Source organism: Panicum hallii, chromosome 2 (genome assembly GCF_002211085.1).
Source record: "Panicum hallii strain FIL2 chromosome 2, PHallii_v3.1, whole genome shotgun sequence".
NCBI classification, from domain to species: Eukaryota; Viridiplantae; Streptophyta; class Magnoliopsida; order Poales; family Poaceae; genus Panicum; species Panicum hallii.
The window spans coordinates 37,109,067-37,124,389 of NC_038043.1; the positions used below are offsets into that span (position 1 = coordinate 37,109,067).

A 15,323-nucleotide genomic window follows, 5' to 3' on the forward strand; every position below is an offset into this window, starting at 1 on the left:
TTCCGGTGGCCGGTAGCCTTAGAAGAGAGGGTGGGGGCGGTAGGGAGGTCCGGCGATGGTGGCGGGTTGAGGGGCGGCAGGCAAGGCGCCGGCTGCCGGCAGTCGGGAAGACAACCGGTGGATCAAGCATCAGATAGGGGAGCGTGAGAAGATGTCGATTTAGCGTAGGGATGGTTGGTCGGCGGCGGGAGCCACCGAAGATGGGGGAGGCGGTGACGGGGGCGAGCTGCAGGTGGGTCGTCGTGGGCCTTGTGCATTCACGGGAGTTACCTGTAATCGGACCCCATCTCATTCTCCTCCAATATAATAATAATACAATACAGTCATGGGTCATCCATCACTCGCGTCGAGCAATCATCATCATCATGCAGTTAATGCAAGTGTATGTCAGTCAGTCAATCTCCATCGTACAGTATTCGAAGCGAGAGCGCCGCCATGATACGCATCCGTCCGTCCACCCACCTGTCTGTCTGTCTGTCTGCATTGCCACTGGCGACGCCTTCTCGCTGCCTGGTTGCCGACGGCCGGCTCCGTGATAACAACGTTGGACGGTCGGCAACAAGCGATCGATCGGATCGGCCGCACTGGTTTCTGACGGAGAATGTTGCGTGCGTCTATGTTCAGAGTATTATTGGAGGCCTGAAATTTTCTAGACTAGCTAGGTTCAGCGTCGTCACTCCATCAGAAATCTTGTGTTGTCCATGATCGAATATCTTGTGTTCTCGGCCAGAGCCTCCCTGTGTACAGCTTCAACACAGGCACGTCAGTCACAAACTCTCAACTCTCGATCAAGGACTCAATGTCTTTGTTTCAGTTGAACAGGATGGTCAGGCTTCTGCCCAATGATATCATCGTGAATTTGTGATTGATCATCTTTTATCATGGAACCTTGTAATAACTTGTTCGATGGTAACAACACATGGAAAACATACAGGCACAGCAAAGGAACTGGTGGAAGAAGCACTGGTCGGATGAACAAGTGTGACAAATCAGCAGACACACAGACAAAATTGGATTTACACACTACTACTACTTCCGTAGTAGCAGCAGCAGACATGGACCAAAATTACAGCAGCTTGTTTGTATGTACAACTCTGACATGAGGACTGATACGCACGCAACGCTGACTCAACTCTCCTGCTCTCCATCCATCCATAGGATTGGTTTGGAACGCTGGGAATGGGATCGATCTGTCTCATGTGAAACGAAACCCCCCGCCTTCCCAAAATCGTTTCGGCTCTCTCCAATGGCCGGCGGCGCTTGATTGAGTGATTCATGAACTGTTCTTCTTCTAATCAACAAGGCGGCGGCGGCGGCGGCGGCGGCAGCAGCAGCAGAAGAAGAAGCAGCAGCAGCAGAAGCAGAGATCCCTCTCTGTCCGAATCCGACGAGCAGCTCTGGTCGTCTCGGATCAGAGCGCGCGGCAGTAGGAGGCCAGGCGGCTCCAGGCGACGGCGGCCTTCCTCCCCACCCTGGCCTTCCTGGAGCCCCTCCCAGTGGCGGCGGCACCGCCCATGGCTGATGGCTCCTCCTCCTCCAGGCTTGATGCTGCTGCTGAGCATCTCCCACATGACGTGGACGTCACTGTACTCGCACGTGCGCACCTCCTTCCGCAGCCGGCCCAGACCTGCAGCCAGCGCGCCCACACCCATGTCAGCCTCGCCGTCGGATGACTCTCCCGATCCCCGATGATCCATCGGCGCGTAGCTGGACGACGACGGCGACTTACCGGTGGCTCGCCGGAGTCGGAGGCCGCGCCAGACGCGCTTCACCGGCACCGCCGCGCGGCCCAGGCACGACATCGATCCCCTGGTCTCCTGATGATGTATACGGTTGGAGCTCCTATGTGTTCTGCTCGACCGACCTCGCCGGAGCTGGTGGCTCGGTCCTCCCTGCCTTATCGGTAAGTCGACGCCGGAGAGGAGAGGAGAGGAGAGGAGGGAGTCGTTGAAGAAGCTCTCTCAGCCTATCTGCAGTGCTGGCATTGGGATGGACACGGCGCCGCGACGTCGGGCTCGCTTCGTCGCGGCTTCCCCCGGCGCACGGGCACAAGCGGCCGAGGCCAAAACTGACGGGCACAAGGAGCCTTTAGCTTGCCGTTGCCGCGTCAGGATCCAACGGCCGCATCTTTTCCTTCTGTCAAGGGGTTCTTTTCTTTTTTCCTTTTTTGTTTTCCTTTTCCTCCTGTCCTCTAGTACTAGTGTCCAAATCTCCTTTTGATTTTCGTTACCATTTTTGTTTTCTTCACATAAGTACAATCAACATTTTGGACTTCAATTTGAAATGAAGACGATTGTTTTTCTTTTAGTATGTTTCGGCTTTCGGATTGAGAGTGACAGCAAGCTGCAGTGCACGATACACATGCATGTAAAACAAAAAAGTTGATTTACGTAAACCTAAAAAGAACACGTATTATTAGGTGACAAGGCAATGGGCGTGACGGAGACTATCCAAATTGAATTGTGCGACTATATGGCGGCGTTACGGTAATATAAATTAAATAGTAGTCCTAATTGAATAAAAATAAGAAAAAGGAAGACAAAAACTTGATTTGCATCAGTAAAGAATCTGACTTGAAGATTTGTCACTCGGTTGGTCGGACACACACCTTGTTGCAGTGGCGGACCGTCGTGGAGGTGAAATTGGGCACCGACCCCTGCTTTCTCCACGCGCTGCCCCACTGTAAGTATGCATCTGTACTTGTTCGGGTAATTCTACGAGCACAGATCCACAAGAGTGAGCTCAACTGGCCCCGCCTGTTTTAGCTCCACATTCCACCACTGCCTCGTTGGTTTACATTTGACAGTCAATAGTATGTTGTCGGCTCGCTATCTGCGATTGGCCTCATTGGAAAGAACTATTGCGAGACTCCGGTCTCGAGTTAAACAACTGAAAGACGGAGATGCGAACACATCGTTCTTTCACAAGCAGGCAGCGTACAGGAAGCGGAAAAATTATATCCCTAAACTTCTTGATGGGGATCATATGGCAACATCTCAGGAGGACAAGCACAAGGTATTGTTTGATTTTTATGAGCAGCTTTTGGGTACGGCTTCCATCAGAACACATGCACTGGACTTGGAATTTTGTCACAGAGAAGGACTGGATTTATCCGAGCTTGATGCTCCAATTACGGAGCATGAAGTATGGGAAACCATTAGGTCCCTGCCGGGCGCCTTGTCCGGCCGACAAGGTGCCAGGGCCTGATGGCTATACAGGTCGGTTTTATAAGGCTTGTTGGTCAGTGATTAAATCGGATTTTATGGCTGCAATATTAACCCTACAGCAAGGTGATGCTAGGGGTCTTGGCCTGCTAAACGCGGCCTACATTACCTTGATACCAAAGAAAGTGGATGCTAACACGGCAAGGGACTTTCGGCCCATAAGCTTAGTACACAGTTTTGCTAAGCTTATCACTAAAATCCTCGCCAACCGTCTTGCCCCATGACTGGATGCTATGGTTGCAACAAATCAAAGTGCATTCATCAGAGGACGATCTATTCATGACAACTTTATGTTAGTGCAACAGACAGTCAAAACTTTGCATCGCCAGAAGGTATCTAGTCTATTCCTCAAACTTGACATCACAAAAGCATTTGATTCGGTTTCTTGGGTCTTCTTGATGGAAGCCATGCGGCATTTGGGTTTCGGCGCGACTTGGTGCAATTTGGTCGCTAATTTGCTCTCCACCTCTTCAACTCGGATTCTTCTAAATGGTGAGCCGGGAGAATTAATCCAACATCAACGAGGGCTGCGGCAGGGGGATCCTCTATCCCCTATGTTGTTCATTCTTGCCATGGATGTTCTGAATAGTTTATTTGTGAAAGCACAAGAAGAAGGGTTGCTGCAGCCGCTATCCACCCGGGTTGCGGGTCAGCGGCTATCACTTTATGCTGATGATGTTGTGTTATTCATTAAACCGGTAGAAGATGAGCTGCTACTAACGAGAGACATCCTTACTATATTTGGGGAAGCCTCTGGGTTGGAAACAAATTTGCACAAGAGTAATATTGTGCCTATTCGGTGTGAAGAAGTCCCTGCAACTGTGATCAATGAGACACTTCCTTGTGCAGTTTTAGAATTTCCATGCACTTATTTGGGACTTCCCTTGTCCAATAAGAAGCTACGAAAGTCTGATCTTATGCCATGGATTGAGGAGATTGCGGATAAACTTCCCGTTTGGAAGGCAGGACTCTTGAACAAAGCTGGTCGGGCGTCTTTGGTAAGGTTTGTCTTGGCTGCCATCCCGGTGTACTTGCTCATAGCTATGAACGTTCCCAAATGGTTCATCAAAGTGGTGGAAAAAGTTCTGAGGGGTTTTCTTTGGCAAGGAAAAGAGAAGGCGAATGGAGGATGTTGTTTGGTGGCGTGGTCTAAAGTCACGCCCCCCCATGATCTTGGGGGTTTGGCCATACCAAACTTGGAGGTCATGTCTTGGGCCTTACAGATGCGGTGGCAATGGTTTAAGAAGACACGGATGGATAGGCCGTGGACTGATTTAGAGCTTCCTTCTCATCCTAACACCCTGGCTTTGTTTGCGGTTGCGGTTACCACGGAAGTAGGCAACGGGAACAATACTCTCTTTTGGACTGATCGGTGGATACGTGGCTGCTCTATTGAAACTTTGGCGCCGACGGTGTTTGCTGTCATTGCTCCGAGAATTCGAAGGATTAGGACTGTGGCCGATGCTCTTGCCGATGAGCAATGGCTGCAAGACATTAGAAATGGAGGCGGGTTATCTTGGCATGGGATCAGAGAATTTTTGAGACTTTGGGACTGTATTATGAACATCACTCTCCATGGTGACCAAGAAGATCGACACATCTGGCTGCTCGATGGTTCAAGTCAATATTCCTCCAAATCGGCGTACAGGTCGTATTTCAATGGTTCAGTAACCTATGAACCATGGCGCCGGTTGTGGAAATCATGGGCGCCGGGCAAGTGTAAATTGTTTCTTTGGTTGGCAATTCAGAATCGCTGTTGGACAGCGGATCGTTTGGCCAAGAGGGGCCTTGAGCACCCGGACAAATGCCCGCTTTGTGACCAAGAAGAAGAAACTGCCCAGCACTTGTTGACTACCTGTGTAGTCGCGAGGCAAGTATGGTTCTATTTGTTCCAAGCATTGGATCTCGTTTCAGCGGCTCCCAGGTCGAATGAAAGAAATTTTGCTTACTGGTGGCGAAAAGCAATGAAGAAAGTTCAGAAGGAGAAAAAGAAAGGAGTAAATTCCTTAATCATTTTGGGAGTCGGGGTCATATGGAAGCATAGAAATGATTGTGTTTTTAATGGCGCCTCTCCTTCGGTTTTCTCCATTATGAGAGACATCAAGGCAGAGCATGACTTGTGGTGCATGGCAGGTGCCAAGAGGTTGGAGAAACTGGAGGTCGGCAGAGGACTTTCTCCTTAGAGTAGCCTCGGTTATGGGTATTTTTGGTCAAGTTTGTTTCAGTTTTGTGTGGTTAGCTCTTTTCTTTTCTGAGTTGTAAACCGAGTCTCATATTTGGTCCCTGTATGAGACAAGATTAATGTAAGGGGACTACCATTTCTCTCTCTAATGCAAAGAAGAGCAGCTCTCGTGCGTTTTCGAAAAAAAAAAGCGGCAGGCATGTACATGGAATCGATCATCGCCATCCTCAAAGAACAACTCCTAGCCACTAGTCCAGCCGCTGCATCAGGTGCCATGGAAATGTTAAAGCACCCCACATTAGTAGGTCAGTGAGTCTTGGTCAGCTTTAATTTGCAACTGCTACTCGTGTTGGAGATCTCCCCACTGGATCAGCTGCTAATGGAAAAGCTATCTGATCATCAGGTCTGCGCGGCCTTCTAAGATTATTCAAAGTACAGTAGTAGTGAAGTAATAGGATCTGCATCTGCATATATATACAGGTTTCCAAAATCTCACAAATGTCCTTGTTTCATCGAGTACTATTTTTTGAAGGGGTTTGGCGTTCTTACCTCTGTTTCGCAGTGAAATGGTGATTTTACCCCCTATTTTTTCAACTGTGCTATTTTACCCCCGCTTTTTAAAAACGAAGCGATTGTCCCTATTCTGTGAAGACCAGTTAACGGTGTTAAAATTGCTAGGCAAAGACTAAATTGCCCTTGCGGATTTGCCCCTACTATCATGTGAACTTTGTGATTTTACCCTTATTTTGAATAGAAGAACTGGACGATATTTTGACAGTTCTAAAAAGAATTTTCTCAAGCAAATTCAAATCAAAATTATACAACTTTCAAACATAACCGAAATTTGATAAATTTTTAAAATTTTGGCAGCAACATGACACAGCAGAACCAGGTTGTCGCAGCGCCTGGGCGGCCGTGCCGACGTGCGCCCGCACCCACACCTGGGCCGCCGCGAGCTCCTACGTGGGGAGCCGCGCGCCACCACCTGCTGACAGCTACTGCTGCAGCTCGCCCCCTCGCATGCTGCACCCTACGCTAGGGTTCCAAGGTCTCTGGAACACAGCCTTTGGCGATGAGAAAGGAGAGTTAAGGGTACTATGGTCTTTTCCTATTGCTCTGAATTTTATGGACGCTTCGTTTTCAAAAACAACGAGGGTAAAATCGCACAGTTGAAAAAAATAAGGGTAAAATCACCATTTGAGTTCAAAATAGGGAACTTTTTTGAACTATTTTACATGATTCTTCTGAAGCAGGAGAAAAAAGTCGGTCAGTAGTTAATAATCAGCCTAATAGCTACTAGAAAAGTTGATGGGCCACACACTGTTTTATATATACCCTAGAGCGAGCGAGCAAGAATGCTTAGCCACTTCAAGCTAAGTGACATGACAAGTACATAAATTAGGTCAGTCTTGGTGGGTGTGCATATATATATATATATATATATTATGTGCGCGCTTGCTTGCTTGCTTGTGCCAGATTCGGTTCGGTATATATGGATGAATTGATGATGAGTCTGCTGCATGCAGCGCCTATGCCTACTAATCCTGCCGGTGTTGGGTCATCCGATCCGGCCACTAGATAGATGTGAACAAAATAAAATAACGCAAAGCTACGAGAGGGCTTTATTTTGAGATTACCCAAAGGACAGTACAGTAATTCTCTTGCAATGTGCATGTCAGATCGATCGAGAGCGACTAACTAACGTTCGTTGGACCCTTTTGAGTAAGCACAACGCAATTGTGTTTCAGACAATAGTTGGTCATGAATGCGTGCCATGAGTCCATGACAACGTGCAATTTTAATTTATAGCATGACCGGCCAGACTGAAAAAGCTGAGATATAGAAAGGTGTTGGTCTAATCTGCATCGCTTGGTCAGTCTGCATGTCTGTGTTCATTTGTTTTTATTTTTCTTCTCGTCTCATATCAGGGATAGATGTGTCACTACCCATGTACCGGCCAGAGCAGAATGGGGCATTCCCTGCATTACAGATGATCGTCTGCATGCATGTAAGCCTCAAAACTGATGTGCACGACAACTGCTTCAGCCTCAAAACTGTCAACAAATCGCGTCCCGCTCACTGATAATTTTTTTATATAGATTGTCATCATCACAGCCCTGCTGCCAGCTATAATCTGTATGCATTTAGAGTTCCCAATAAGTACAGATTTGAATAATTTTGCAGTTTCTTATATTCTCCTTTGTTTTTGTTTCCTCTAAACAACAGGTCTGAAGAAACTTGAGTTATGTTACAAACTAGCTCGGCAATTGAATAATAGTAGTCAGTTGAGCACTGCGCAGTTGCGGCATATGTTCCCTTGGGCCCCGTCTTGACCCTGACGCGAACCAGCTTGGTGATGGCCGTCACGAAGGCCCGGTTTAACGCTGCGGCGCTCTGGGCCCAGGCGTCGACGGTGGGCCTGGACCTCGGGTCCGTGTAGAGCACCTGGTCCGAGGCCAGGCCCTTCCCACCCTGGACTTTTTTTTAAAAAAAAGGGATAAAAAAATGAAATTAGGAAAAGGGGTGCCGGTGGGGAAAATTTTGAAAAATGGGTACATCCCGCCCGATGATTGGGCGGGAGGCGTGGGGTCGGGGACCTCCCGCCCATCCAGCGGGCGGGAGGTGCCCGGAGGGCCTCTTCGCGACTTTTTTATTTGCGAAGAGGTCCCTGCAGGGGCCGGCGGGGGCATCCCGCCCATCCAAAGGGCGGGATGTTATCCTGAGGGGCATCCAGCCCTTTGGTCGGGCGGGAAGCCCCCCCACGGCTATATAAGGCCGAACCAGCCCCAAAAATCTCATTTTATTCAGTAAAAATCAGAAAAAAAGAAAGAGAGGAGAGGAAGAGAGAAGAGGAAGCGGCGAAGCCCTGTTCACACATCGATTTGGAGGTATATTCTCATTCTAGCCGTATAATTAGTTGAAAATAACTAGAATCTAGGAAATATTTCTTAGAGTAGTTATGTTTTGAATAGTTTTTAGTATTTTTATCTGTTTTTAGTATAATTGATATTCTGAATAGTTTAGAATTTGTAAAATATAATATGAGAATCGCTGAAACTTAGGGTCGTCGTTGTGTATTAATATGTAGTATAACTAGTTTATTCAACTGTGCGGTATTTTCAGATATGTCTTCCGAGAAGGGTATTTTCAGTATATATTATGGAGAAGGAAATGTGATTTATGGGCCAAATAGGGTAGATTTAAGTGAATTCAACTGTGTGGTCAGAGGAATTACCAGACCGCACGAGAGGACATTTGAATCTCTATGCAACTGGGTAATGAGGGGATTAAGGATTAATCAGGAGACACACACTGTGAGTGTTCAATGCGTCATAAATCGTACCACTCACGCTTTGATCTGGGAGCTGATGCCACTTGCAAGCAACGAGGACTGGTTAAATTATCTGCAAAATGCAAGTCATTGGCAATGGCCACTGGTACTCCTTGTCAGTGTGCAACAGAACCCTTTGATAAACATTGAAGCTGCTCCGGGGGATGAAAATATCAATGAAGAAGTTGAGGAGGCAAACATTGAGGCAGGTGGGACCACAACACCTCAATACGTGGCTGATGAGGGGGAGAACATACCCTTTATTGTTGAACAGCTGCAAGACGAAGAACGTGAATTGGACGAAGCAATCGGACCTGGATGCGTATTCGTAATATTTGCCGCATTGACTGAAGATATAATATTTGGATTCATGTATTTGTAATATTTGTAATGTTTGTTATCATATTATTTTATTTTTAATGGCTTCATGTATTGTACTATCGTAATATTTAGATTCTACGTTGCAAAACGTTATCGTTTAACTATCTTCGTACGAGTTTTAGATACCGTAATCTTCTTCGTAAAATTAAATTAAAATTTTATATGCATACATAAGAGTATGGCGAATAAGTCTTGTATTTGAAAAAAGTCTGAATTTCAAATAGTTTCTGAAACATAAATTTAAAGAAAAACAGAAAATATGAAACATAAATTCAAAGAAAAATAGAAAACATAACAGTGGACCTCCCGCCCGCTGGCCGGGCGGGAAGCGTCCCGCCCACTGGCCGGGCGGGAGGCCGGCTTCAGGGATCTCTTCGCGAATAAGAAACTTTTCTTATTCGCGAAGAGGCCCCTGGAAATTTTTTTGGAGCCTCCCGCCCAAGGCGGGAGGCCCCTTTCCGCCCGTTCAAAGGGCGGGAGGTACCCATTTTCCTAAAATCTCCCATCCGGCTCCCCTTTTTCGAATTTATTTTTTTTATCCCCTTTTTTAAAAAAAGTCTCCCGCCCTGCAGGTCCCTGAAGTACTGGCTGTCAAAGGCCACCGGCGTGACGGGGTCCATCTGTTGGAATTATCTTGGCTTAGTCAAAGAGAACTAATCCTAAATGGGCTAACTGCCCATGAGAATAGGGTCACGTGGGACTAAGTTTTGCCCATGATCAATGGGCCGTCCAACTGCTAACGGCCACTTCCCAGGCCACCACGAGCTATAAGAAAGGGCAGCCACCACTTCTCTGGAAGAGGTGAAAAGCATGGCCTCTGCCTAAACTCTCTGATCAGATCAGATCAGATCGCGAGTGGCACTGAAGGCCTCCGCCGACGGTGTTCTTCGCTCTGTGTACGTCTACGTAATGCCTGAATCGAGCAGGCACGGGTCGTCAGCGTCCCTAAAGGGATCTACTGATCTACATGTAAGTGATTAAGTTTTGATTAGTTGCATTTCTTAGCTGTTCATGTCATTAGACTATGAGATCCTAAAAATTCAGTGATGTTATTTTTCTAACATTTGGCATCAAGAGCCAGGTTAGTCTAATCATGAACCCTAAGGTCAGTTCTTACTCGTTAGTGTGCATTAGATCTGTGCAATGAAGCTCGGTTTATTCATGTTCTTTTAGATACATTAGTTCTAAGTGATCACACATGAAAAAAATTAGTTCCGAGAGTAAGAAGAAAAGGATTGAGAAGAAAACATTTAGATCCATAAGATCCCACCTGAAAGAACCCAAAAGTCCCATCGGATCCAAAAATCTGTCACTAGAAACAAAAAAACAAAGGCGTACTAGCCGGGCGCCCTCATGGCGGCGCACCATAAGGCCACATGGGGGCGCATCGGCTGAGAGGGCGCGACGTCGGCGAACCGTGGAGGTGGGCCGACTCTATGGCCGCCGTGAAGGCGGCGGAGACGGCACACCGCGGCGGCCCTCCGGTGGCCACATAAAGATCGGTCGGTGGCGCGTCGAACCGCACACGCTAGGCGCAGAGGCCGCGCGGTGGCAACATGGCCGCGCTACAGTGCACCTGCCCCACGGTGGCGGCGCACTATAGCTGCGTAATGCAAGGCCAGTGGCGGCACAAAGGCCATCGGCAGAGCTCCGGTCGGACGCGCCTGCGCGCAGCCCAAAGGCCGTGGCAGCGGCACTCCTGCCGGCGCATCGCCGACAGCGACGGCGGCGCCCAGCGGCGGGCCATGAGGTGGCGGCAGCGGGCCAGCAAGACATCGGAGCGCTGGAGGTGAGTTGGTGGCCAGCGGCCGGGCCGCCCAAGAGGTTGCTGGCGTGAGGCGGCTGAGGAGAGGGAGAAAAGAACTAGGGTTAGGTTTTTTGGGGTTGGCGGTGCCTTTATACCCCCGATAAGGGCGCTCAGCCGTCTGATCGGGCGGACGAAAGAGATCAAGGCGGGGCGGGTGGGAGCGAGCGGTTGGTGTGGCTGGGCTGCTTTGGTAGCCCAACCATCGGCTGCTGGGCCGCTAGCCCAGGTGGGTACGGGAGAGGTGGGGGCGCGACCGGGCCACCCGCCGTTGGTTTTTGGGCTGCTAGTTCAATTCAGTTTAAGGCCCTCAAAATTTCCTCTTTTATTTAGTTTTAATCATTTCTAAGTTGTTTTTTCAGTGTATTTTGTTTCTATTTTTGTATGAGCACTAAGTAAATTCATTTTGAGCATAAATACACTGAAAATTTATGACATATAATTCTGAGTAAATGGAACCAACGTGAAATTTATTCGGAATTATTTAGTTTTATTTTTGGTATTTGATTAATTTATGACCAACGTTGTTATTAATTATTTGCCATGAGATGTTTAGTTTAATTTAAGTTATTTTGCTTGTGCCCAACGGTGATGCAAAATTAAGTTATTTGTTGCGTTTATTATGCTAAGCTATTTTGCTTCTACCCAACGGTGATGCAAAATTTATTCAAGAGTTATTGATTTAATAGTTTTATTTTGCTCCTGCCCAACGGTGGTGCAAAATCCTTTTGATATTAAGCTGCTTGTCTTGGTATAAGTGAAAGTTAAGAAAGAGGCTACATTAAGTGAGTTTTTAATTTTACGCATTATTAGAATCCAAATATTCTAATTTTAAGCTTCCGCATTAAGACTCTGTTATGATTAAGTTTGTCCTAACCAAAATGGGACTAAGTAGAAATTTTAGTTATAGAAATTTTGGTTAGAGATATAATTATGTCATTCTTGGGATTTTCTAGTAGCACCTTTATAAGTAATGGTAAGGTATGTTTGAAATAAGTAATGGTAAGGTGTATTTTAAATTTCTCTAATTGGGATGGAACCAACGAGAAGTTCTAATTGGAGATCTAATGTCATTCCCATGAATTTATGATAGCTCGTGGTTACATACTGAGCAAAGTTATTTGTAATCATTTGTCACCCCAATTAGTGAACTAGTCCTTTTCATAGGTAGTTCATGAGTGAGACCATTGTTCATTATTTCTTCTTCGTTTTCTGCCCAACGGTGATGCGAAGTAGAATTGTTACATGATGTTTATGTAATATCCCCGTTTAGCCATAAGTTTTTGGCTATTTCAGGACCCTGTAAGCAATATGAATGAGATTATTATTCATACACACAAATTTAACTCTCATTAGATAAGGCTTCACAAATTTAGAATGATGAAGATAATCCAATGATTTTCTCATATGTTGAATGACTAATGAGCAAACTGATTCAAGTAAAGTTTCTGTGTCATGCTAGGAAAAATTGTCTAAGATCATCTGGCATTGATTAGGACTTTTGAGTGCACTCCCTAAGTTGTTGCTCCAGGAGTAAAAGTGGATAATGATCTACTTTAGAGAAGAAAAATGTGTGTTCAAATAAATAAGTTGGCTAAGTCTAAGATGAATTTTTATTGCCGACATAATTATAAGATAAAGTGGAATATAAGCATTATGAGAGATCATCGAATAGTGGCATTTCCAAAGGGAACATTTCTTCCCACTATTGATAAGATTTTATTCCACTTATAGCTAAAGGGTGTTGTATAAGAAGTACCGCTAAGGAAAGTAGAAACTTTAGAAGTAATATTTATCCCGCATAATAATACCCTAAGATTAAGATTATTTGTTGTTGCCTCCTCACCCATTAGCTATTTCTGATAGAGTCAAAACAGCGAACCACTATGGGTTCACATACAAAATGTGACTCTAAAAGAAAAAATAACAAAGGGATCTGAGTCTATGCTCATGACAAATAACGCAAAACGATATTGATGACTAAGAGAAAGTTGATGACACTAAGATAGTGGTACATAAGCATTATGAGAAGGTATTGAGTAATAATACCTAAGTTTTAGTACTTGTTTCTTAAGGATATAATTAATTGTGCACATGAGTATGAGTTCTCATTAGAAAAGTTTTGGTTATTAGTACATTGATAAGAACCCAATGAATTATTTACCATATGCTTAGCATAATCTATGTCGCTCGAGAATATGTTAGGATTTGGAATTATGTAAATTTCTTCGAATCTGGGGGAGCAATTCCCATAAAATTCTCTAACAATGATTAGTTGGGACATTGGAAAGCTTAAAAGCTTTGAGTTCGTTTCGATCATGAGGCATAGATCGAGAAAGTGAACCCTAGAATGTGCGTTTTGAGTGAAGTTGGCAGCCTTATGAGCATGCTGTCGACATTTTCTTGGGAATAATGAGAATAGTCCAAGATAAGTCCTGGAGTTACACACGGACAAGAGGATATTATTAAAGCTGATATTAGATTTTCATCAGCGTTAAGTTATAACATCATCCTCGATTCTGCGAATGAAGTCTGGTCCTGTTATATGGAGGAACATTATTTCTTTTCTCTCTATTGTTGACGGTCCTTAAGTGCCAAATCTGACCGTCAACTCGTGTAAAGAATAGTGTCAAAACAAACACCAAACTAGATATAGGAGTTTATCTCTAACCATTTCCACAAGTTTTGGTGAATCACTGTTTGCAGAAGACCACACCTGTATATGGAGGAAAGTGTGCCTAAAACACACTCAAAGGCTAAAGAAACACACCTCCGACAAATCAGAGCAAAGCACACGGATCCAAGGGCCCACAAATCAAACCAAACTGGCGCGTCAAGGCACGAATCACCAAGAATCAAGCCAAGGGTCCACCTACTAGTCCCACAGCCAAAGGCGGTGCCAGGAGAGCCCACTCAGGGGTCGGCCGAACCCTAGGTTCGGTTGAACTTGGACAGGATCTTGCTCAATCTTGGCGGGAAGATTGATCTTATCCTCACTACATCGGTTCCGGGTGATTCTCTGAATATTCCCTCTAGGATCCGCCTCTAAGCACCTATATAAGGAGGAGGAGAGCCCCCCCATTCAAGACAACAATTTGGAGAAGAAGTAGAGGGACTCCACCCACTTGTATCATTAGGATAGAGAGTGTGTGAGGAGGAAGTGTGGAGGAGAGCCGGACTTGTCAGCCTCTCTCCGACCTTGTACCTCGACAGATACGATCCATTTGAGTAAGTATTCGAGTTCATCTATTCGTAAGCCCTTGGTAAAGTTATCCTTACGTTATTTATTCATTTGCAGGTTCATCGTCCGTTCCTGTAGTGGATACTCTAGTAGAGTGTGGTAGAACCAACCTGAATTACACCGACTCAAATACGCAAGTCCTCTCTCAAGGGCTCCAACATACTTCAAACGGTGTAACCCCTTGGCCTGTCGGGTAGAGTCCCGATGAAACCACCTAACTTCCTTGCGCACCTGTGGCTGCTCGGGATCGGGTGGGGGCGGTCTGTAGCGGCGGCGCGACAGAGACAGGCAGCCGGCGGTGGAGGTGAACGTCGGGGGCGATGCTCTGGTGGTCGGGGCGGCGAGGAAGAAGTTGAGGAGCTTCTGGGCGATGTGGCGAAGCTAGAGGTGAGACCAATTGGGGTCGAGAAGGTTTGAAGCAGGTGCTCCACGGCGGGCAGGGGCGGCGGCGGGTGGAGATCGACGGCACACGTCAGGGAGCTGGTGTGGTGCACTAAGGGATCAATTGAAGGGTCGCAGCGATTCACGGGGTCACAAGGGAATTAGCTGAGAGGTTGTCGTGGTGCGGGGTTGGCCGAGGCAGCCTGTCCACGGTGAGCAGAAGGCGGCGGCGGATGGTGATCATCGGCAACCATGCTCCGGCCAAAATTGGAGGGCGGCTAGGGGCTGGGGAGCTCGAGCAGAGGTCGGGGAAGCTGATTAGGGGGTCGGTGAAAGCGGTGGGCAGTTGACTGTGGCTATCCATGACAAGCAGGCGTCGCCGGAGTGGAAGAAGAGGGGGCGGCAGTGGAGTTTGGGTTTGGCGTTCAGGAATTGGCAGAAGAACCCGAGGAACGGGGTGTAGGAGCCCTTGTAGTGCTGGTGTGCGCGAGAGATAGTGTTCTGGGGCTCCGCAGTGGGTCCGGGCAGCCATGGCGCGAGCAAAGGTTGTATTTGAATTACTTTTGTCCTTACTAAGGTGGATTTCATGTCATTTTGGACACATTTGCAAGTTTTCATGGATTGTCATGATGACTTATATTCTTACATTTTAGTCCTAAGTAAACTTTAGAAGTTACTCTTATACTTTGATTATCTTGCATAAAAGGACCCATATTTTTGCATTAATCACATTTAGGTCCCTGTTTTCACACAAAGACCCATTTTTCTTAGAATTTAAC

General features: G+C 46.5%; 1 protein-coding gene across 2 annotated transcripts; it reads right to left on the reverse strand.

Moving 5' to 3' along the window:
• Positions 1-952: 952 nt before the first annotated feature.
• LOC112882394 lies at positions 953-2,047 on the reverse strand. Of its 2 annotated transcripts, XM_025947447.1 has the most exons (2): positions 1,730-2,047; positions 953-1,627 (listed from the first exon to the last, which is right to left on the reverse strand). In XM_025947447.1, exons 1-2 carry the CDS (start codon positions 1,800-1,802, stop codon positions 1,296-1,298), a joined length of 405 nt encoding a protein of 134 aa, XP_025803232.1. In that variant the 5' UTR covers positions 1,803-2,047; the 3' UTR covers positions 953-1,295. The 2 variants fall into 2 exon arrangements, with proteins under 2 accessions (XP_025803232.1, XP_025803231.1); XM_025947446.1 differs by having other exon boundaries at positions 953-2,047.
• Between the last annotated feature and the right edge of the window lie 13,276 nt (positions 2,048-15,323).